Raw genomic sequence first — 23256 nt, 5'->3', positions numbered from 1 at the left:
GCTGTAAGCAGACGTTTAAATCAGACAAAACAGTCCCTGAAGACGAAAAGGATATTGTCATGGTTTCAAGGTGCCCTTTTTATATCCAGGTCGCACGCTTATAATTCAAGCTGATGATTCACGGCTGTTGCTGGTCAGCATGATTGCTGTGAGTTGATATTTGATTTCAGACACCTGTCACACCTGAGGCGTTCCCCATAGCGTTGATGACGTATTGTCGAAGTTCCCTTCGAAAGGGAACTGTATCCTACATTAAGGCCATTTATCAATATTACCTCTCTTCTGAGGACCCAACCTGTATGAATGATTCTTCTTGCCAAACCTGTACTTGTTATAACATAATTTAGACACAAAACATGTTTAGATTAATTTAAATTGTTTTACGGGAATGGTAGAATTTTAGATGATAAAACTCCCTGTGATGGTTACCGAGATGTTTTCAGTGTTGCCATTTCCAAGAATTAATAATTATCAAGCATAATAACATGCATATGCATATATTTGTATTTAGATGAGTACATGCACTGTCATATCCTGAAATATAAATTTTGAAATCAGTGTGGAATGATTATGAACTCAAATGAACCCAATTATCAAATGAAGTGCAACAGTAGATGGCAGACTTATTGAAGGGTACATTATTAGGGTTCATATTTCCCAAAATATAGATCTTTGCCGCAATACATTATATTGACTCAGCCACCCTCCAAGATTAAAGTCTTGTTTCAGATCTTGTTGCAAACATTACAGCTAAAATAAACTCCTCTGGATGAAGACATACATATCGAACAGCCCAGAATCAAAACTGTCTATATCTAACCCTACCTCTGTTCATAGGAGTGAAAATGTTGCACTGTTTTGACTTTCAGATCAATTGCTCTGTAATGGATAATTAAATGTATGCATATAACAGATGCTTTTATCCAAAGCGACATACAGTGCATTCAGGCTATCAATTTTTACATATCATAATATGAATGCTCTAATAACTTTATTTTTACTTTGTTTTAACAAAAATACAAATTAAAAAAGAAAAAAAGAAAAAAAAAGAAAATAAAAAAAGCACATTGTTTAAAAACAAATTGATTCACACAAAATCTTTATGGAAAACTTTTTTCCTCCCAAAAAGTGGCTTGGAATTTGTTTGGCATCCTTACGTTGCTGCTATTTTCCACTGTGAAATCTCATTTGTGTTTGGCAAAAGTACATTTATCACAGAAATGTCAACTGAACTGAATGAAAAGTGCATTTTGTTGACTGCACAGGATACCAGGATGACGAGAAGCATTGAACAAATAATGAGCAGCACAGTTGATGATCTATTTATGTTAGGTTTTGAACAAAGATTTGTTGTAACTGATATGATTTATCTCCATTGGCCCTCTCGGAATATATAACGTGATAGAAGATCCAGGAGCAAAAATGAAGTCTCGCATTCTCTACCCATGAAAACCCATGAAAAGCAGCTGGGGGTCTAAAGGACTTTGGCGTAATGATGGAAGTTCCAAGATAAGAGCCGGATTAGGACTCAGCGATTTGAGCTTTAGGATGGCAGTCCCCCCGCAGTAGAAGCAAACATGCTCCCGCTGGGTAAATAACAGCCAGCATTGAATCTCTTCGACTTTCCTTGGACAATTATGGAAATGATAAGACACACAACGAATTAGGTATGTGGAGATTACATTGTGGAAAGCACTAATTTGTATAACTGAGTGTAATGTCCGCAGTGTGTGAACATATCTTTACACAAGCTGAAAATTCAGAAGGATGTGTCTATGACTATGATGAACTGGACTCTGAGTTAAATTTATTTCCAAACATAAATGATACATGTAAATATTATACAGATGCAGAATTTACAAGTAATATAGAAAAGGCTGGTTCATTTTCTCTTATTCATTTGAATTGTGACTTCCCCACAAACATCGGAATAGAACTCCAGGGTCTAGTATTACAGTATTTAATAGTATATAATAAAAAATCGGAATATAAGAATATTGAATGATAAAGCAAGAACTAATAATAAACTTTGGTTAACGATGGTAATATTGAAATCTTGTAAAAAGAAGAATAAGCTTTACCGGGACTTTGTAAAATATCGGACAGTAAATGCAGAAAAAAATATAAAGCGTATAAAAATAAGCTGAGTACTATAATGAAACATGCAAAAAAAGATTATTATACAAATTTGTTGATGGAAAACAAAAGTAATATCAAAAGAATGTGGAAAGTCTTAAGGGAGGTTATGGACAGTCTTGAAAAACATTCTTTGATACATGATAATCAGTTTGGGTTTCGAAGTACCTGCTCAACACCTATGGCTTTGATGAAAATCACAGAAGACAGAATTGGAGAATAAAATCACACAGTTGGAGTTTTTATTGACCTTAAAAAGGCCTTCAACACTTTTGATCATGGTTTATTGATATCTAAATTAAAGACATATGGAATTAGAGGTGTAGTATTAAGTTCGATTATTAGTTACTTAGAAAATAGACAACAATATTTAGAGTATATATGCCATGAATCTAAGTTGGAAACAATACAGTGTGGAGTGCCTCAAGGCTCTGTGCTGGGGCCTAAATTATTTAATTTATATATAAATTACCTCTGTGATGAATCAAAGATTTTACGTTTTGTTCTTTTTGTGGACAATACTGTTTTTTTTGTTGTTTTTTTTGTAACGGGGAAGAATTTAAAAATATTGAACAAGAATTGGGCCTACTTCAGAAATGGTTTAATAAAAATTAAACTTAAGTAAAACTAAATTTATGTTGTTTACAAATCAAAAATGTCCTGATAATGTTCGCTTGAGTTTAAATGGGAATAATAGAGAGAGTGTCAGAATTTAGGTTTTTAGGAGTACTCATTGATGAAAAATTTAAATGGAAGTCACACATAGCTTATGCAAGAAATACAATTTTTAAAAACATTGCCGTTTTGACCAAAGTAAAGTTTATGTTAAATTATAAGGCAATGAGAATCCTATATTGTTCCTTTATTTTGCCATATTTGATGTATTGTTTGGAGGTATGGGGAAATTCTTATTTCACTAATTTGATGCCCTTATTTATATAGCAAAAAAGGGTTATAAGAATAATTAATGGAGTTGCTCTAAGAGAACATACTACAGGACTTTTTCTGAGGTCAGGACTACTCAAATTGAAGGACATGGTTTCTTTACAAACTTTATTAGTTGTTCATAAAGCAAAACATTGGCTGTTACTGCATGGACTGCATTTTTATTGTAAATAGTGAGACAAGCAGAAAAAATAATGATTTCAAACAACCTTTTGCTGGAAATACTCTCAAAGTTTTCAGTTTCTGGTTTGAAAAGATGGAATTTTCTAGAAAATTATCTAAAATGTTGTTCAAATATTCTTCAATTTAAATATAAGTATAAACAGAATATATTTAACTTGTATAAAGATGAATTTGAAAATTGTTAAAACTGTAACAACAATGATGGTCTTGTCGTTGTTAGAGTTGTCATTATTGCATAATTGTTGTTTTTGTTTGTTTAGTGTTGTTTAAGCAGAATTAATAATTATGTCGGTGAGGCCATCTAATGTTTAACTTTCTTAATATATGAATTGGGTAGGAGTTTATAATTTTTTTTTTCTTCATCCTACTCCTGTTCTTCTGGTCATGGAATGTATTTGCATTACCATGAAAAGAGAATAAATAAATGAAATTAAGATAAAACTTCAAGATCATATTAAAGAAATGATTCACCCAACAATAATTTTTTTTTTTTTTTTTTGAAAATGTACTCATGTACCCTCAGGCCATTCAAGATGTAGTTTGTTTGTTTCTTCATCAGAACAGATTTTAAGGAAATTACATCAAACATTACATCACTTGCTTACCAATGGATCCTCTGTGGTGAATGGGTGCAGAGAATAACAGTAAAAACAGCTGATAAAACATCACAATTATCCAGAAGTAATCCACACATTTCTGGTCAATCAATTATCTTGTGAAATAAAAATATGGCTCCTGGGTGGCCTGAGGGAACGGTAATTTTCAGCAAAATAAAAATTTTTGAGTGAACTTTTCCTTTAAATCCCCATTCAACCAAACAAAAAGTCAAAGTCCATGTTCTAAAATCATTAAAGAAAGAGTAACAGACATGTTTTATGTTGCTGTAACGTTGTAGAGGTTTACATTATATTAACATACAGGTTAACATCATTCATTTTAGCGTACTCTTCTTTTTTTTAATGATGCATTTCAGAGGGTAACAGCTGGCTGTGTGATGGCCACATGTTAAATAATTCACACTTATAAATATTGCACATTCACACTTGGATAAAATCTCACCCATATCTCTTTGGGCTCGGGGCACTCAGAGTTCAGGCGGCTCTGCCAGTCCAATAATACACTTAATGGGACTACTGAGACACAGCAAGTTAAATACACATATTGTGAGAGGACTACTGTGAGGTAAGTCTTATTTCTGTTTATGCTCATTTGGCTGCAGTACTGTATAGGTGGAAGTAAGTTTAATGTTTACTGAAAATGTATATTTCAGTTATAGACATCTTTTTAGACTGGTTGGTGCTTATGTTTTAATTTGCTTCCAAGTGGAAAGAGTAGCATGGCATTTTGTAAACTGGCGTGATGTGCAGAACAGATCGTGAGCAACAATGGTTAACTTTGCATATTTACCTTATGACAATAAAATTTCTTTAGCAAAATTTGTTAACTTTATGGGTGAAACATTTTTTTTTTTGGGGGGGGGGGGGGGGGGGGGCGATTGATAGGCGATTCTTTGTTTGAAAAAGGCAGCAGTACAATAACATCAACATTTTGTCTTTGAATATCAGAAAAGTCATAGAATGTGCCAGAAAAAAAATGTATATATTTGTTGACAGAAATATACATGCATAATTGTGTATATATAAAACATACATTTCTAAAAATAAAATACACATATAAAAACAGTAATTGTGAAATGTAGTTAGTACAAGTGTAATTATAATCAGTTAAAAAAAAAATATATATAAAAAAAAAGTAATTAACAGTTGTGTACTTTTTCTGAAACTCGTGGATTATTGATGCTATCATATAAAGTGTGTATACCTCTGACATTGAATAAGGAACAATCTAGTTATGCCACTCTAAACTTTCCACAAAGGAAAGGCCTCTTTGACAGGTGAGGAGATGAACATTTGTGCTTATGATGCAGCTCTGCTACCACAGATTTTTATTTATTTTTATGGCTGGGAGTTTCTGCTTATAACATTATACTCACTCTAAAAGTAGTAAGATATTTTCATAAAAGTCAAAATCTTTAGTTATACACATAATGATTTAATTAAGATCTAATGTTGTGGAAAAACAGTACAAAATCCAGTTACCACCATATGTCTTTGTGTTTTCCAGTTGCTGTTTTAGTAATAAATTACCAGCTAGACATAATAAATCATATTACATGAATATTTTTGCACCTACACTCTCAGAAAAAAAAAGTTACACAAGATGAGGTGAAAGTACTAAGATGTATTATTTAGGTACTAATATGTACTCTTTACATACAAATATGTTCCTTTAAGGTACTAAAATGCACCCTTTAGGGGTAAATAAGACACACAGATGTACCTTTGAAGGGTAACGTCCCAGTGACGGTTTTATTTTTTTTATGAGAATATATAGTTGTGATATCTCAACCTGGACCCAAAGCAACCCCTTACAATATAAAGAGTTTAGTGCATCAGTGATAAATAAACAACCACAGTAATTAGACATTATGAACAAATTCCAAGAATTAACAATTTTCTTTAAGCCATCACAGTAGGATCACTTAAGGCTGGAATACACTACAAGACTTTTAAAAACTGAACAGAAATCAGCGGAAAATCGGGACAAAGACAGACTTTACAAGTCTCGTCCACAGTGCCAGAAATCATCCAGTTAAGCTGTTGGGTGTGAATTAGAGTTTTGTTTTTATGTGCAGTTTATGGATTGCTTTAAATAGTTGATATCACAAGAACAGACAGGAAATTACAGAAAAAAAAAAAACAAACCCAAATTGCAAAGTGGACAAAACATGCATAGTCTGGATGTGTTTGACTACCGCTTTCATAACTTTGACAAGCTCATGACCAAAACAAACATTTCAGCTGCAATCCAAAATAAAAATAAATCATGTTATTAAGGCACAAGGTGGTTATTTCGTCTCCTCCACAAAAATAACCTTGGTTATAAGCTTACTGTTCACTGTCCACAAATCTGCAATGTAAAAGGCAACACAATATGACAAACTATTAAAAGGTGAAACAGCAGGGAAGGAAGGATGAAGAAACGACCCACCTCTGAATAAGGAGGAGGAGGCTGGAGGAGGAACTGCTGAATGCAAGCGAATGCTGAGCCATCTAGCAGCCAGTCTGGTTGTGACTGGGAGGTTGAAGATCTGTGCTCCTCAAATTGTTCTTCTGACACAACCTCTGCATAGCTGGGAGGGGCTGTCAGGAAATATTTCCATTCAAATCGAAAATTAAAATAAGTATATACACGTATAACATATACACTGCATGCAGGAATCAACCCCTTATTAATGATTTGACATAGAAGCAGAATTCACTGCATCATACATTTGCACCTTACCTTCAGGTATGTCTGGAAGGGTAAATGTGGGGTATAGCAAGCTCATGTTCACAAAAGAATGACTGCTCATGCCATGACCACTGGTACCAATCACCACTGGAAGTTGCACTTCTAGATTTTTGGCACCTGGTATCTGAACAATAACCTTGAGCAAAGATACAAACAACAGACATGCAACCATACATATTAGGGAGGTTTTTTTATATGTAGTTGGTTAGCTAGTATATGTTACACAAAAGATTAGCATTTGATGTTGATTTTATAGACAAGCTTAAAAGGATAGTTCACCCAAAAAACGATATTTACAATCTCTATTAGGAGTGTCAATGATCCATTTGAGTGATAGTTGGCGGTAATGTACTTACTGTATAAGTCTGCTATCTCCCTTAAAGCAAGAAGATGTGTCACCCGCCGGCTGTTGAGAAGGCGCTCAGGACAGTTCGGACGTCCCAGTGAATCAGAGGTAAAAAAACTATATAAATACCGTTCAGTTTCTTGCACAGACCAATTGTTTTGTGTCTTTACACATCAATGTATCACCACGAGCCACAAGGTTCATTTAAGTTTTATGTATGTTTTTTTGACTCTCAAAGCCATGATTCCCATTCACTTCCATTAAATGACTGTCAGACTACAACTGTTTGAGTTAAAAATCTTTGTTTGTGTTCTACTGAAGAAACAAAGCCACCTACATCTTGGAATGCTCTGGGGGTCAGCAGATAAACATTAAATTTCCATTTTTTAGGGAAACTATCTCTTTAATGATACTGTAAATTAAGGCAGTAAATCAACATTATTATACTATATTTATCAGAAAATAAGGCCTTGTGGCATTATGGAGGGAAAAAATGGAATCGAATAATCAGCATAACATTTTTTACTCACTGCAAGTAAGTATTCCAGTCTCAGGATGTCTGAATTAAGAATGGAGGGAGAAACTGGGGGAATCTTTAATGGGTTTCCATTCCACCTGCTGGTAGTGTCAGATGCCACTGGATTTCCTCTAGCACTGGCAACCAACTGTTTGATGCTTTTTGTTTTACCCTTGGCTGTATAAGTCTGTATCTGGTAGATCACCGCTTTTGGCACAACTAGACAACATGAGCGGTTCTCAATCAGAGCATAGATTGGGATTGATTCTCCTGGAGAAGAGATTAAAAATAATGTGTCACAAGACAATGGGCAAATTATTTCAAATAATATACTGCAGCAGATTAAAAGAAAATTGCTAAGCAGCCATGTTTACCTTGATGCAAACTCAGATTTAAAACACTGTTTAAAATGTATTGTATCAATAACACAAAAATGATGTGCACATCCCAAACATCCAAATAGGATGCAGGTGCAAGACAACTGAATAATATAATCAAATAAAGAAGTGAAGTCTGCACACTGAAAACTACTGCTCCAGAGGAATCCAGAAACATGATTTATACTGTAAATACATTGTCACCTTTAGGGTTGAATGAGGATTTTGATATTAAGCCATTTTTATAGAGATTCAAAATGTCTTTGTAGCTTGTATCTGTTGCTTGAGTTTAATTAAATTCCTCTGGAGCAGTAGTTTTCAGTGTGCAGACTTCTCTTCTTTCTTTGATTAAAGTGTATTGTATATAATTTATTCCTGTGACGATAAAGATGAATTTTCAGAAGACATCAGTGTCACATCATTCTTCGGAAATCAATGCGGCTTCATTTTTTGAGAAAACTGTGCTACATTTTTTCCCAGTTCAAAAGAACGGCATTTCTTGAACTAGGCATATTTTATAACAAAGTAGAAGTCTTTACTGTCATGACACTTTTGATGCATCCTTGTTAAATAAAGTATCAATTTCTTTCTGTAATAAAATTAATACAAGTTTTAACATTTGGAGGGAATTTTAGGTTAACACAAATCTGAGAATATTGAAATACTATCATCCTGACACACCCAGAAAGCTCATAAAAATATAATTTCCCCTTACCATTGCAATAACCTTGTCTTTCTATGCTGGCAGTCAGTGAGATGGGACCAGAAGTAAAGATCCAACAGCCAATCATCTTCTTACAGGTTTGTGACACTGGAGACTGTAAAAGCAAATCTCAAAGTCAAAGGTCAGCAGGATGTTCTCTAATACAGTGCTTCTTTGATTCGGATTTTACAGTGGACATCAAGAAGTCAAAGTAATGAGCCAAATAATTTTGCCCTTCTTACTATGCACAATTATATGATTAGTTACATTTTAACATTATTTTTCCCTACAATTGTACATTCAGTCAGTTGAGAGCAACATTAATGCTCCTGCTGAGAGTTCATGATCACATTCCACTATTACAGGTCACACACAGTCTGGTTTCTATGGGGACACATAACTTTAAAACGAGCCAAAAAAAAATATTTATAGTAGTCTATATGTGTATAGAATGAATGAAGACTGAACAATCATGGTTTGGTCAAGTGACTTACAGCATCAGCTGCCTGTGTCGCTTTACTGCCGTTCACGGGATAGTAAATTGTGGATTCACACTTTTTTTTAATGAATGCCAGGAATTCAGACATACTATACTCATTTATTATAATATGCTTATGTATAGGGAAGTAAGCATATTACGATGCAGAGTTCAAGAATGCAGCCTCCAGAAACAAAATGTGGAAATGAGTACATGTAGGAAAAAAAGAAGGCATTAGTGAAATACTCACAATTAATGTTGGCACACTGACATCGATATGACAGACGATGCGGAGTTCTCTGTTAACACACTGACTCTCATGAAAAGGCCTTTTTAAAACTGCCTGCATCATGTAGTAAACGCAGCCATTTTTCCCAGAGAAAGAGGAAACCAAAGACCTAGGAGACAATAATAATAAAAAAAAAGTCAGTGCTCTGAATAGGAGGCACACATAACACGATGTATATGGTTGTGTATGTGTGTATTGTTAACACTGTAAGCTGTAAACTGGGCCCCGTTCTACGCTTGAGATGGCCCTGCTTAACATGCTAAAAATTTGCATTTGCATTTGCACTTACCTTTGAGGTAGTTGCAGATCAAAAGGGATCTCATATGTGCCACTATCAAAGATGAGGTCACGGGTATCTGATCAAATGTTAATAAATCAAATTGTACTACATGAATTGATCTGAAGGCAATTTAACCTGTCACACTTCAATCATCACAAATATTCATCTAGAAAAAGATGTTCAGTGTATATTGCAGGCCTACCTGTTGTTGCAACAAGTGTCTTGGATAAAAGGAGACATTTCCTCTCTTCGGAAAAGCGGGATCGTTTATGCACCCAACTCACCTGAGTATTTCCCTTCAGTAATATTTTTATGGTTTTGACTGTTGTGGTCTCCGAGAGTTTGAGAGAAATATGTCCAGAAACTACTTCACCAGAGCAGTAACCATCTCTCTGCTCGTTGTCAAGAATCACATCCAGTGATTTTACTTCAACATGTGTCATCTCGGTTTCTGGAGAATAAATACGAGAACATTTTATGTCGTCTGTGTCGTTGCAATCGTGAATGACTGACACACGCACACACACGCATAGACAGAAAAAGAAAGCACACACGGTTTATCTAAACGCGAGTCGAACATTTCTGATTCGTCTGCTGTTCAGGTGATACTTTGGTTTAAACAAATGACAACCATGTAACTTTATGAAGACGCATGTAAAATATATAGCAATGTTTAAAATACACTCCATAAACAAACCAAAAAAAAAAAAAAACACTTTACATCACCTGTAGAGATTTCTCTCTATGCAGATGGACACGCCCTCCATGCAATATGTGACTAAGGTTGTTTGCAAGCCACGCCCAGTGTTTATTTATATGCAGCAATTGGCTCATTTACATGTATTTCAGGCACTATCCCCTCCCATTTATATATCGCAGACCAGAAACAGATAATAATATAAAAACATGGAAATTAAGGTTGGAGTTAAATAAAAGTTATCAAAAAAAAAAAACAAAAAAAAAAAAGATATATATATAACATTTAGATAATAAACATTTAGATACAAAATATAGAATATTTTTATGTACCGAATCATCTCAAAAACATCTAATGAGATGAGATTAGGGCAGCAGCACCACGTATACATTGTTCTGATTGGTCAGTTTTTTTTTTTTTTTTTGACTAACAGCCAATCATCGTTATACAGCTGAACTCTTTGTTTAGCTCTTCCTAGATGAATCTGGAAACGGTTTGTGCTCTTCAGAGGCGTTTCTGACCACTAGAAACTTCCATAGAACTTTCCACAGAGCTTTGTCAAAGGTTTGTTATCATGTTCCCACTTGTTTACAGCACAAACGTATATTCATTTGGCTGGATTGTTTCGGTCTTTACGTAACAAATACACTATGTTTGTAAGTGTACTCATGTCCACCACTTTTTGTAAAGGTATCCAGCACACATGAACAGAAGTTTCTGATGTATGCATGTCTTACAATGGAGTACCATGGTATGTATCACTGATAAACTTCCAGACAAGTGCACTAATATTGACATTGTTTTTAAGGTGACATGGGTTAATTTGTTGGGATTAAATGGTTTACAAGGCAAAAACCACTCACTTTTGTACTGACAGGATGGAGTTGGTTCTGTAATCTTTTAAAACCACCTCAACTCTCATACTTACCTTGGATCAGCCATCCCACCTTGAGGATTTTAGAGGATATTTTCAAAGTGTCTTCTCTTTATCACCACCCAATGGTGAGTATGCAAAGCTACAAGACGCTGTCTGCTGTCCTATTAAAACATAGGGCCATATATTCTCTAAAAAAGAAGACCGTTACCAAGGTCGATGAGAACATACTACTTTAAGTCTTAGAAATACATTTCAAAATAAATGAATTGAATCGAGAGGAGACACTTTTTTTTAAAGTTTTTCCAGCTTCAAGATCCAAGCATTTCTTCCCAAGAAAAACGACAAGAAGATTTTGCTTGCCGATAGCCATATGAGATCTTATTAATTAACTAAGTGAACAAATGCAATGATAGCAGGGCTATTAAACCCAATCAAAGTGATGGCACAAGAGAACTGCACAGAATGCGGTAGAAAACAGTAACTGTTAGATGTACTGCATAGTTTTTATTCAGCATGAGTCAGTTTTAGGTCAATGCGTGCAATAAACTCAGTTACAGGCGCCATCAGTACAGAAAATGTGAGGGTTTGCAGTTTATCTATAGTGTATGCAAGTTGTTTGTTTGTGTGTGTGTGGTGCGTGGACTGCTGCATTCTCCCTGTGGGCTAATAGATTCGAGATGACATGTTCTCTGCTTCCATGCTGAATGTTCAGTGAACTTTCTGGCACAGAGGCTGCCTCTAAAGTGGGTTCAACCAGAGGTTAATATAAACAAACAGCAGAAAATGGAGAGCCAGGGATTGTTAAATGTTAGAATGACTGACAAATCCCTCATTGCCATTAGCCCCTGGCCTTCACCTATGCCCTGCTTTCCAAAAAATACTGTACCGTGGCTCGACAATTTTCTTTTTTTTTTTCTTTTTTTTTTTACATTGGCGTGGTTAGTGCAAGCCATTGGGGGCTGAGAATTTGTAATGTGTGTTCAGGCTGGGAGTCACTTGACCAGAGAAAGCTTTTGCCAAAATGTCCCGTCGTTACGGATGAAAGATTGTGTGCACCCATTTGAATGAGTTTATAAATAAAGTGTTGGGAGGTGTTTATGACAGCTGAGGTGTCCATCATCTAGCACACCATTTCTTAATGCAACTGTTCTAATTATGAATTATATTTAGTCGGCATCCCTGCATGTGACAGTTTTCTGACAGTATTTTTATATCATATATGTGGGGTTCAGGGTACTAAAAAAAGAGAATAAACTATTTAAAATGGGGTTGAAATTATTGCAGTTCTTGATCTAAACTATTTTGAAATTATGATGACGATTTTTTTCTTTTTTATTAATCTCAAATTTATATATATATATATATATATATATATATATATATATATATATATATATATATATATATATATATATATATATATATATGTATAAGATTTGACAATATATAAACAGTTTAAAACAGCCCTTGTTTAGTATACTTTCACAAGTTTTTCCAAGTAAATAAAGATCATAAAGAGAAATGAAAGGAGAAAGTAATTCCATTCAGAGCAATACTAACAGTACAGGCATATATGAATGAATTTGTACATGCTTTTTGAAAAGTACTTTTTTCCCATGTTATAGTAAATCACATGCACTGCCCTCTTGTGGATAAGTGATCAAATTGCAAGCATCATAAATAAATTGTCTATATTCTGGCCTGCATTAATGAAGCAGTGAGAGTTTAGTCTGTAATCTACAGCTGGGTAAACTTTAATTGCTGCTCCAGCTTTGACAGTTTGTGTATTCTTTAACAATATCTGCCATGCTCCTTTGAAATTCCTGCTCATATGTAAAGAGTTAATTCAAGGATGTGAATTGTCGCTGTCCGGGAAGCTGAGATTCATCACTGCCAGCGCCAATGTGCAAATTTTGTGATGTCGGCAGTGCACTGTTAACAGTGATTGTCATCTAATTAAATTGTGGCTCGTCACGAGATGCTTTTTATGCTGAGATAAGCATTGGTCTACTCAAGCATTCCCAAGATCAATAAAGATGTTCCCTCATGGATTACGAATAGTCTGAATAGAAGGTTACATGGGGCAGAGGAATTAATTAGGAAAGAATCCTTATATCCCCGATAGACATAGGATAGTTGAGGTGGGAAGAAGAGTGTTTAAATGCTTTGATATCAGCTTTCACTCCGCTTTAATGCAAATAATTAAGAAAAAGCATCAGGGAAATATCTTAGGCCCGGTTTCCCGATAACGCTCACTCTTAGCGCGCTAAGAAGACCTCGAAAGATATATCTTACCAAAGTTGTTTATGTTCCTAAGTGTGTTCCCCGAAGTGTCCCTTAGGAAGCTTCTTAGCACGCTGCCTGTAACGGCCAAAACTATGTATTTTGCATGTATCACATTATAGTGCGGTGTGCCCTTTAAGAGACTAATCACTTGACTTGTAACGCACGCTATGTGGTGATGACGCAGAAGGACTATATGTGTGTTTAATGAGGACCCCCATGGATGTTAAGTACGCTCTGCCTTCTCGTTGTTATTTTTCTCTTTACTTTATTTGTAACGCCAAGAAAGAGTTAATCTCTCATGTATGAGAGGAGTGCGTTGCCGTGTACCAGCCATTAAATGTGTGGAACACCAACTCTGCGTTTTCTCTTTCACTTAATGCATTTAACGAGTTATCCGAGAAGAAGCGTTACAATTGGCGCCCGAACAACTGAAGCTGGATCCGTCATCTGTGTGGGACCTACGGCGATGAAACCCTAAAACTAGTACGGGAGTTGCGGAGCCGTGAGAGTGTTCAATCGGCATCGTGGAAACTGGTGAGATTAGCTTGCTAAATCTGGTTGCCATGTGCGCAAGGAAGGAACACCTGTATTTCTGCGTGAGTGGATGACGCAGTTTTGTTGACAGCGGATTAATCTGCAACATTTGGACTTTGTGCTTTATTGAACATTTTGATATTGTTTACAAGCTGGTGGTGATGTTTTTTTGAACGAAATAGTTCAGTTGGAACAAAGGATTATTTTTTCTTTTGAGGGAGTGATCTAATTTAAAAATTTTCCCTGCCTGTTTTCCAAGCACAGACTGATATTTTTTTTTGTATATAATCTTTTTGGGATATTTCAGCTAGGATTTTTGTGTGTGTGTGCGCGTTGAATTTGACTGCACAAGCGAACAGCAGAGATTTTTCTTTTCAAAGACAACTTGTGGTTTATTTTTGTTGTGCATTGAAATTTCGTTTTGAACATTTTGAGGAAACAATACACCTGTTGGAACAGTTTTTCTTCATCGTGAACTGTATTTACTTATGCTGGACTGAGGAATAGTTTCAAACTCCGGACATTTTTCCATGGTCAAGTAACATTTAATTCAATTTAAAGCAACATATTCTTTTGCTCTGGGCCTATTCTGTTACGAAAAATACTAAGCTCTTGCAAAATAGACTATAACTAACTCAAAGGAATTGTTGAATTTTTTTTGAAGATTTTATTGATGGTGTGTGCATTTTAATAACGGGTTGTATTTTTCTGGGTTACATTTAGAATTTTTACAATTTCTAGATTGCTGGTTATGTAAATGCACATTAGCTGATATGGCTTATCACCCAGACTTTAACACTGACTTGACTTACACATTACCAGATTCTGCCGCCAGACAGAGACCAAAGTTACCTAAGCGTGTGAGCCTGGAGACTCAAGTGGAGCTCTTACAAGCTGAAGTATCTGTGTTGCAACAGTGCCTCAACGATTCTCTCCAGTTGCAGCAGAGTATATTAAGACGTTTTGGTCCTCCTGATGTCAACAACCCTGCAGCACCACATGTGCAGCTCCCTCCTATGGCCAGCTCTACGCCACACATCCATATTCCTCCAGACCGAATGCCATTACAAAGTACCACCACCAATAACTTTTCTCACGCAAACACGACTTTCTCACCACAGCCCAATTCTTCTGATGTGAGTAATACTAGTAGAATCCTCGCATCTGTTCTGTACCAGTCAAGGCTTGAACCACCTGTGTTTGCGGGAGACGGACACGTTAGCCCTGAGGATTGGCTACAATCGGTCAATGTGTACAGAACCTCCCTTGATTTAACCGATGCTCAGATTCTTCTCGAGCTGCCACGGTTTTTAGCAAAAGAGCCAAAGAAATGGTTTTCAGTCCTTGACGCACATGTCGTCACATGGGCCCAGTTCTGTGATTTCTTCAGGAAAGTCTTTCTTCCTTCTGACAGCCAGGAACAAATAATGAGAGGTATCTTGGACCGTATGCAAAGCCCTGAAGAGCCCCTTCCTACTTTTGTGGCTCACATGCTAAGTGAATTCAGAAAACTGAAAACTCCTCCGCCGGAGCAAGAACAAATCGACCTTATTTGTAAACATGCTCTTGAAAAGTATAGAGTGGCTCTCTATGGAACTTCTGTTTCCTCTGGTATGGATCTTCTGCTGAGGGCTCACGAGCTCCATGTGGTCCTGGGACCAAGTAAATGTTCATTGCCTGCAATGCAGAATAAAGCTAAATTTGTCAAAGAAACCTACTGTTACAAGTGCTCACGCCCTGGCTTCACTTCTCGAACATGTCCAGACTGCAACTCACTTTCTGGAAATGGCTCACAACAAAGTGAGTCCCCTAATGCTCATTCGGAACATGCTCTTGATGCAAGAGTTACAAACGACCCTGAAAGTAGCAATGCAGGGGAAGGAAATTCATTTGTAAGGCACAAGGGAAACTCCAAAGGGGGGAGGATGATTCGCAGAGGCAATCCTCCCTCCAGAAGATAATTTCGCCTCAACCGTCTAATGCTGCTGTTCCAGAACATCCTGTCCTTTGCCATGTGGAAGATCCCACATCACCTTCCTTTTGGAACACTCCATTTAGAGTCAAGATTAACCTACATGGCCAGGTGTTAGATGCTACACTTGACACAGGCGCATCACTTTCTGCGGTGCAAGCGGACATTGTTCAGAATCATGCCAAACTGAAGGTTAACATTAAGCCATGGTCTGCTCCCCCAATCCAACTAGCAGATGGTGGGGCATGCCAACCCTTAGGGCTGACATGGTTGGCTTTTGGCTTCATGGGACAGCGTTTTTATCACAGGTTTGCCATTGTCCCACGCTTACCCTCAACCTTGGTCTTGGGGATGGACTTCATGTTGCGTGCCTCCATCACCATTCACATCCCATCCAGAACTGTTGTCATAGGCAACGATCCTTTATTAATAGAGGAGATGGAAGGCAGGGAAGTGCAGGAGTCGGAAAGCAGTTTGTTATTTATGGAAGTCCTATCTTCCGCACTTCGAGAAAAGGTTGAAGAAGCATGTCTGAGTAATGCTGAGAAGGAACAACTGTCAGGGCTACTTGAAAGTTTTTCTGATCTCTTTGACGGTCATCTGGGTCGCACATCACTAATTGAGCACTCCATTGACACGGGGAACGCCAAGCCAGTCCACCTTCCCCCTTATCGAACCTCCCCAGCTAAAAAGCGTTTGATTGAGGATCAAATAGGAAAAATGTTGAACGATGGCATCATTGAACCGGCAACAGGTCCTTGGGCAGCCCCCGTGGTGATTGTTCAGAAACCTTGTGGTGAACCACGATTTTGTGTGGACTATCGTGGGTTGAACCAGCTTACTGTGAAGGATTCTTATCCATTACCAAGAGTTGATGAGTCCTTAGACTTCCTTTCTAGAGGAAAATTTTTGACCACGATCGACCTTGCTCGGGGATACTGGCAGGTCTCCATGGCAGAAGACTCTAAATCTAAGACTGCTTTTGCTTCACATTGTGGGCTATTTCAGTTCCGTGTGCTTCCATTTGGTCTGTGCAATGCACCAGCGACCTTTCAAAGACTAATGAACAGTGTCTTGGCTGGTCTTATTTATAGGTGCTGTGCAGTCTACTTGGACGACATTGTTGTGGCTTCGCCCACTTTCAAGCAACATCTCAATGACCTCAGGGAAGTCCTTTCACGGCTCAAGTCTGCCGGGTTGACCATTAAACTGGTCAAATGCCAGTTTTGTCGCAGAGAGCTCACCTTTTTGGGGTACCGCGTCTGTCCGAGTGGCATCCTGCCGGACCAGGCCAAAGTGAAGGCTGTTATGGAATTTAAAACCCCTGTCAATGTGAAGCAAGTGAGGCAGTTTTTGGGCCTATCAGGCTATTACCGACGGTTCATACAGGACTACGCCCACCACGCTGAACCACTGTTTGCGCTCACTAAAAATGATGCTCCTTTTGTGTGGGACTCTGCATGCCAAGACGCCATGGACCTTCTGAAACAAAAATTAACTTCGGCACCAGTGCTAAGTTTTCCTGACTTCTCTCTACCTTTCTTTGTTCATGCCGATGCCTGTGATGCGGGACTAGGAGCTGCACTGATGCAGAGAGATCTGCATGGCAGGGAAGTTGCTGTGGCGTATGCTAGTCGTGCCCTGCATAAATCGGAGAAACCTTATTCAACGCCCGAGAAGGAATGTCTGGCCGTCATTTGGGCCCTTGAGCACTTTAGGCCTTACATTGAGGGTCTCCATGTCACAGTCTTCACTGACCACAGCGGGCTCAGGTGGTTGATGTCCCGTCCCAACCCCACTGGCCGCCTTGCTCGTTGGTCTCTCCGCCTTCAGGACTTCGATTTCGATGTTGTCCACAAGCCTGGATCTCGAAACAAAGTCCCTGATGCGCTGTCAAGGAATCCTCTAGCAGATGATGTGCCACCAATGGACCTTCTTCCTGACTACGCTGTGATTGGTGGTCTTGATCTCCGTACGCTACCTTCAGTGACACTTACGGATCGCTCTCATGTCAGACAATTACAGCTTGATGATCCAATCACAGGTGATCTCCTCCGTAAAATGGAGGCCGCATTACAACAGGAGAGTGAGATGGATGATTGCTCTCAGTATTCCATTCAGGATGGCCTGTTGTACTTCCAAGATCCCAAACCTGCTTGCGGCATCCACCCCTTGAAATCTTTAAAGCTGTATGCTCCTGCTTCTCTCAGAAGTACTTTGCTGAGATACTACCACGATCACCCAACTGCGGGTCACTTAGGGATAACCAAGACCTTGGCCCGACTGAAACACAGGTTTTTCTGGCCTAAAATGGCATCTGAGGTGAAGAAATATGTAACCTCTTGCACGGTTTGCCAACTGACTAAACCAAGTCAGAGAAAACCTGCTGGTCTAATGGTCCCAATTCGTCCCCAAAAACCTTGGGAGAATGTTGGGGTGGATTTCGTTGGCCCTTTGCCGCGTACTCCCAGTGGAAATTCTTACATTTTGGTTTTTGTCGATTATTTTTCAAAGTGGGTCGAGATCGTGGCAGTGAGAGAAGCTACTGCTCAAGTGGCAGCAAATAAACTGCTAAGTGAAGTGTTTTCCCGTCATGGGGCCCCCACATATCTAATTTCAGACAGAGGTTCCCCTTTCATGAGCGACCTTTTTGAACGGGTGCTCACTCTTCTGGGAACAGAACATCGCCTCACAACGGCATATCACCCACAGACAAATGCCACAGAGAGGGTGAACCGGACTCTCAAGACAGCAATTCGAGCATATGTGGATGATAAACATACAACCTGGGACCGATATATTCCACAAATTTGCTTTGCACTACGAACAGCGCCGCATGAGAGTACAGGTCAAACCCCGTCCATGATGTTGTATGGGAGGGAGTTGAACACTTCATTGGACCTGGTGACTCAGCCTGTCTGGGATGGAATAGAGGAACCTGAAATTCCTTATCCTGAGAGCTTACGTTTGACATTGCAAGAGGCACATGGCCATGCTAGGGCAGCCCTGGAAACCAGTCACAACAAAAGGAAGCAGCATTATGACAAAAGACGTCGCTCTGTTTTTTATGCCATTGGTGATCTTGTCAGAGTGAAAACCCACCCTAAATCAGATGCTCTGGCCAATTTTACAGCAAAACTGGCACCCTTGTACTCTGGTCCATACCGTGTCACTCAAGTTTTGTCTGATGTGAATTACAGACTTGCGAAGTTGGACACAGGACAGGATGCTGGTGTCTATCATGTGGTCAATATGCAGCCTTTCCACACTTGGAACGCATGCAGCAGCCATACACCTAATGGGTCTCAGGATGAGTCTGAAACACCAGATGAGGGGTTGGGGGACACGTTGCTGGTGACACAGAGGGGTGCAGACCAACCTCAAGACGCTTGCTTTTCTCTGCCTAATGAGGCTGATGTTAATTGTGACGATCCTATTGACAATTCACATGACGTGACCAAGCATAACATGAGCAGTTGTCCTCGTAATGCAGACGCTGATGCTAACACATCTTCACAACATACACATCTTCCTGACTTTGACATTGATCTTGAAGGTCATCGCTACAATCTCAGACCTAGACTGGCACCTAGAATCACCTCAGGGTGGTCAGACAATAGATGGACTAACGAGTATCATACTGACAGATTGGATCTGAAGTAGTAATGTGTTTGCTTGTTTGAATTTCTCCTGTATTAAAAGTTACTAATACGCTTTACTTTCCTTGCGTAGCAGTGGGACTCTAGAAAGCATTGTTCTAATTGTTATAGTTTCATGTGTTGTGTTGAGGAAAAACAAGTAAATTGTTTTACACATTTGGGTTGGTTACACAAACATTTATTTTTTTTATGTGATATGCCGTTGAAAAGCATACTGTATAATGTGAAGCTGTACTGACGTGTATGCCAGTTATTGCCTTCTGTATGTAAAATATGTTTTGGGTTGATGGATTTCCAAGTTTCCATGTATGGAGTTGAATTTTACCGTTGTCCTTATGTTGTGTACGGCTGGGGACAGCCTTTTTCTTTCCGGTGGGGAATCTGTAACGGCCAAAACTATGTATTTTGCATGTATCACATTATAGTGCGGTGTGCCCTTTAAGAGACTAATCACTTGACTTGTAACGCACGCTATGTGGTGATGACGCAGAAGGACTATATGTGTGTTTAATGAGGACCCCCATGGATGTTAAGTACGCTCTGCCTTCTCGTTGTTATTTTTCTCTTTACTTTATTTGTAACGCCAAGAAAGAGTTAATCTCTCATGTATGAGAGGAGTGCGTTGCCGTGTACCAGCCATTAAATGTGTGGAACACCAACTCTGCGTTTTCTCTTTCACTTAATGCATTTAACGAGTTATCCGAGAAGAAGCGTTACATGCCTCTTACGTCCGACGTAACAAGAGCGCTGTCCAAAGTGAAGGTGCTGAATTAGTTGGCATCGATTGCTCATGAATCGATTTTCCACTTCACGCGAAGGTGCAATACAGCGTTAAGAAAGACAACAAGTTCTATGCAAATGAAACATTTCTCAAATTATTACAGTAACATTTATTTTAACGTAGTTTAAGTTATCAGTAGAATATAGACTATAAATTAAATTAACAAATGGTCAGTAATATGTTCACACGATATGTTGTGACGGTTAGACGAACCGGGTATCCCTCGCTAATCATCCACCCTCCTTATCCCGTTGTGCCACTTGTGCCGCTTCTTGACATGGGTTTAAAGACTTTTAAAAATTATATAATACACTTTTATATTAATGGTAAGGTACTTTACAATCAGAATTGACTGGCAAAGCAGCTGCAGTTACTTCCGTTTAGCGCGGTATTGATTTCAATTGGTTTGTTTTAAATAAAAAGCAACCTATCTACAATGAAGAGAGAGAGAGAGAGAGAGTTAGATACAGAATATGATGGGGAAGCAACGTCAAAAAGGGCACCAAGCCTCTCGTCAGAGGAAGTTGAAGTTTTGCTGGACATTGCCACCAGGTCGGAGATCACACCCCTGTGGTCCACTATAACCTGCACGTTTATGGCCGCGTCTCCCTTTCGCGATAAGTAGCCTACGCCTGATCAATCACTGATGGATTGGCGATAGGGATGAGTGTGCCATCCGCATCAGGATGTAATCCCCGGCATGGCGCAGAAGGGCGTTGGTGACCGTGTGGACGCACCTCCACACCGAGGTCTTGATTAGGCCGTAGCCCTCTCCCACGACCTCGATGAATCTCTCTGTAGCAAAAAAAAAAAAAAAAAAAAAAAAAAAAAAGAAATGTAGCACTGGGCTTCAGGGTTTAAAGCAAAATTAGGCTGGCAAGCGCAGGTCTGAGAAGGTCCAGCAGGTCCATAATGAGTTGTCTTGGGAGGCAAATTTTTTTTTTTTTTTTTAATATAGCCACGTCAGGCAAAATGTCAGAAGGGCTTAAGTTTTGCCGAATAAAAAAAATTGACATGGACTAAATGGCTCCGCGTCCGGCTCCGTCTTTGATTCAATACAAGGACACGTTGGATCGCTGCTATGGTCACTTACTAGACACAACCACGATTACCCATTTATAGATCTTAGCCATTTAGAGCCAAATTGTTTGCCAGACTTTAATTATCAAAAAATTGATTCAGCCAATTCGCTTTATTTACATTACGAAAAAGCCTAGTGCTAATTACCACCATATTAGTTCTGATACCACATAAAGTCAACTTCATAAATAAGCCTGTATCCATTGCGAACATAATTTATTATGAGTCTTAAAAAATAACATACAATCATTGTTGAGCCACAACATTGTCAACATACCATAGTTTGACTTGTACTTCGCTGCGCTGATTTCTAAAGACTGCTGCACAGTAGCGTCTTGAGCTCAAACAACGCTAAGAGAGACCTTACGAAAGTATGACTTACAGAAGATATACTTAGCGTGTCGGGAATCGTGCCATAAGGTTAAGAGAGAGGTTAAGGAATAGGTTAAGAACTACTTAGCGATAAGAACGTTTTGGGGAACCGGGCCCTGATCTATCTGAAGAAAATTCAAAAGTGCAAGTAATTTGAAGTTATGTCTCTTGCATGTGTTTTGTATCTATTCAAAGGTACTGAAAAAAATAAAATAAAACATAAAACAAATTACTAAACATGCAGCAATTAACATTTTTCGCAGCAAATGTCTTGCAGGTCAAGGGGGTTGAATAATTTTGATTGCAACTGTACATACAAATACAATAAATGAAATTATATATTTATAATTTTATTATTTTTACTTCTCAAAATAAAAAGGGCATGCAGTCAGAATTGTTTTTGTAGATTCATTCAGATGTATTGATTGATTTAGTGCATCCAGGCAGCAGACGCCTGGTGAGCCCTAACCTGTCTAAGTATACTCCCATCAGTTTTAATGTGTTCAGCCTCATTGACTTGACACAAGCACTGCACCCTTCCCTCCTGAAAGAGCACAGCTTGAGACCCTTAGTAAAACCAACTTTTTGGGGGGATGAAATGCAATCCTATCTGTCTATCTGTCTATCTGTCTATCTGTCTATCTATCTATCTATCTATCTATCTATCTATCTATCTATCTATCTATCTATCTATCTATCTATCTATCTATCTATCTATCCATCTATCTATATCTTGTATACACGGTGCATATTGTGTATTATATATAATATAGATATTCACTAGATATGGCAGACTAAATGCAGGGAATTTTATTGTGAGTTGCGTGACTGATCTCTTTTGTTGTTGCTGTTATCATGGAACAATCCCAGATATCACTGTCTTTGTTTGAGCTCTTTTGTAGATGGCAGCACATATGCACATAGTGTATTTTTACAGTGCACTCCGGTGCACGGCAGTGTCATCCCCCATTGCTTAGGCATGCATCTGTGGAGTGAGAGGTGAGCTTGCTAAAAGACACATAGAAAATAGACTGATTGCAGAATAAAGGTAAGCATGCCTGTTTAATGCACTCACACCCTAACCCTGCCATTCTTTCATCAGCCCCCACACAACCCTTGCCAAATACACACATTTTTTCCATTGGTCTTGTGCAAACTGAACAAAGGGAACCAGTAAAAAGTAGAAGAGAAAGAAAAATAACAACAGAAAAGCTGATGTTCTTATCTGTATAATCCAAGCGTGCTCAGAAGTACCTTGGGGTTAAACCTTTCTTCACGCCTCTTTCCTATTTCACACTTTAATGACATTTTAATGCGACTGTCACTCTGAGGTAGGGTTCACGGCATCAATAGAGCTAGAGAACGCAAAAGCCTATAGTGCAATGAATAA

At 38.4% G+C, this 23256-nt stretch overlaps 1 protein-coding gene and 1 long non-coding RNA gene across 4 annotated transcripts in view; one reads left to right on the top strand and one right to left on the bottom strand.

Annotated features, from left to right (window-relative positions):
* Positions 1 to 5601: 5601 nt before the first annotated feature.
* LOC113061268 (arrestin domain-containing protein 4-like) lies at positions 5602 to 10432 on the bottom strand. The gene is made up of 9 exons (XM_026230306.1): positions 10335 to 10432; positions 9811 to 10059; positions 9618 to 9684; positions 9290 to 9437; positions 8574 to 8676; positions 7495 to 7751; positions 6610 to 6754; positions 6316 to 6467; positions 5602 to 6234 (listed from the first exon to the last, which is right to left on the bottom strand). Exons 2-9 carry the CDS (start codon positions 10049 to 10051, stop codon positions 6220 to 6222), a joined length of 1128 nt encoding a protein of 375 aa, XP_026086091.1. The 5' UTR covers positions 10052 to 10059; positions 10335 to 10432; the 3' UTR covers positions 5602 to 6219.
* A 282-nt stretch (positions 10433 to 10714) lies between these two features.
* Positions 10715 to 23256, top strand: part of LOC113061605 (uncharacterized) — a 31128-nt gene continuing 18586 nt past the window's right edge. The window contains exons 1-3 of one of the 3 annotated variants that reach the window (XR_003278390.1): positions 10715 to 10869; positions 10996 to 11056; positions 11183 to 11307. This is a non-coding gene — a long non-coding RNA (uncharacterized LOC113061605). The remainder of the gene's footprint in view (positions 10870 to 10995; positions 11057 to 11182; positions 11308 to 23256) is intronic. The other 2 variants (XR_003278389.1, XR_003278388.1) reach the window with 2 other exon arrangements.

Source organism: Carassius auratus, chromosome 43, assembly GCF_003368295.1.
Source record: "Carassius auratus strain Wakin chromosome 43, ASM336829v1, whole genome shotgun sequence".
NCBI lineage: Eukaryota > Metazoa > Chordata > Actinopteri > Cypriniformes > Cyprinidae > Carassius > Carassius auratus.
This window is presented reverse-complemented; position numbering and strand designations above follow the sequence as displayed.

Excerpts from the sequence above, each read along its gene's own strand:
- LOC113061268 (XM_026230306.1), bottom strand. The coding sequence starts at position 10,051 with ATGACACATGTTGAAGTAAAATCACTGGATGTGATTCTTGACAACGAG. Across the intron at positions 8,677-9,289 it reads TCAGTGTGCCAACATTAATT|TCTCCAGTGTCACAAACCTG; the intron begins GTGAGTATTTCA and ends TTGCTTTTACAG. Across the intron at positions 6,468-6,609 it reads CCTTCCAGACATACCTGAAG|CCCCTCCCAGCTATGCAGAG; the intron begins GTAAGGTGCAAA and ends ATTTCCTGACAG.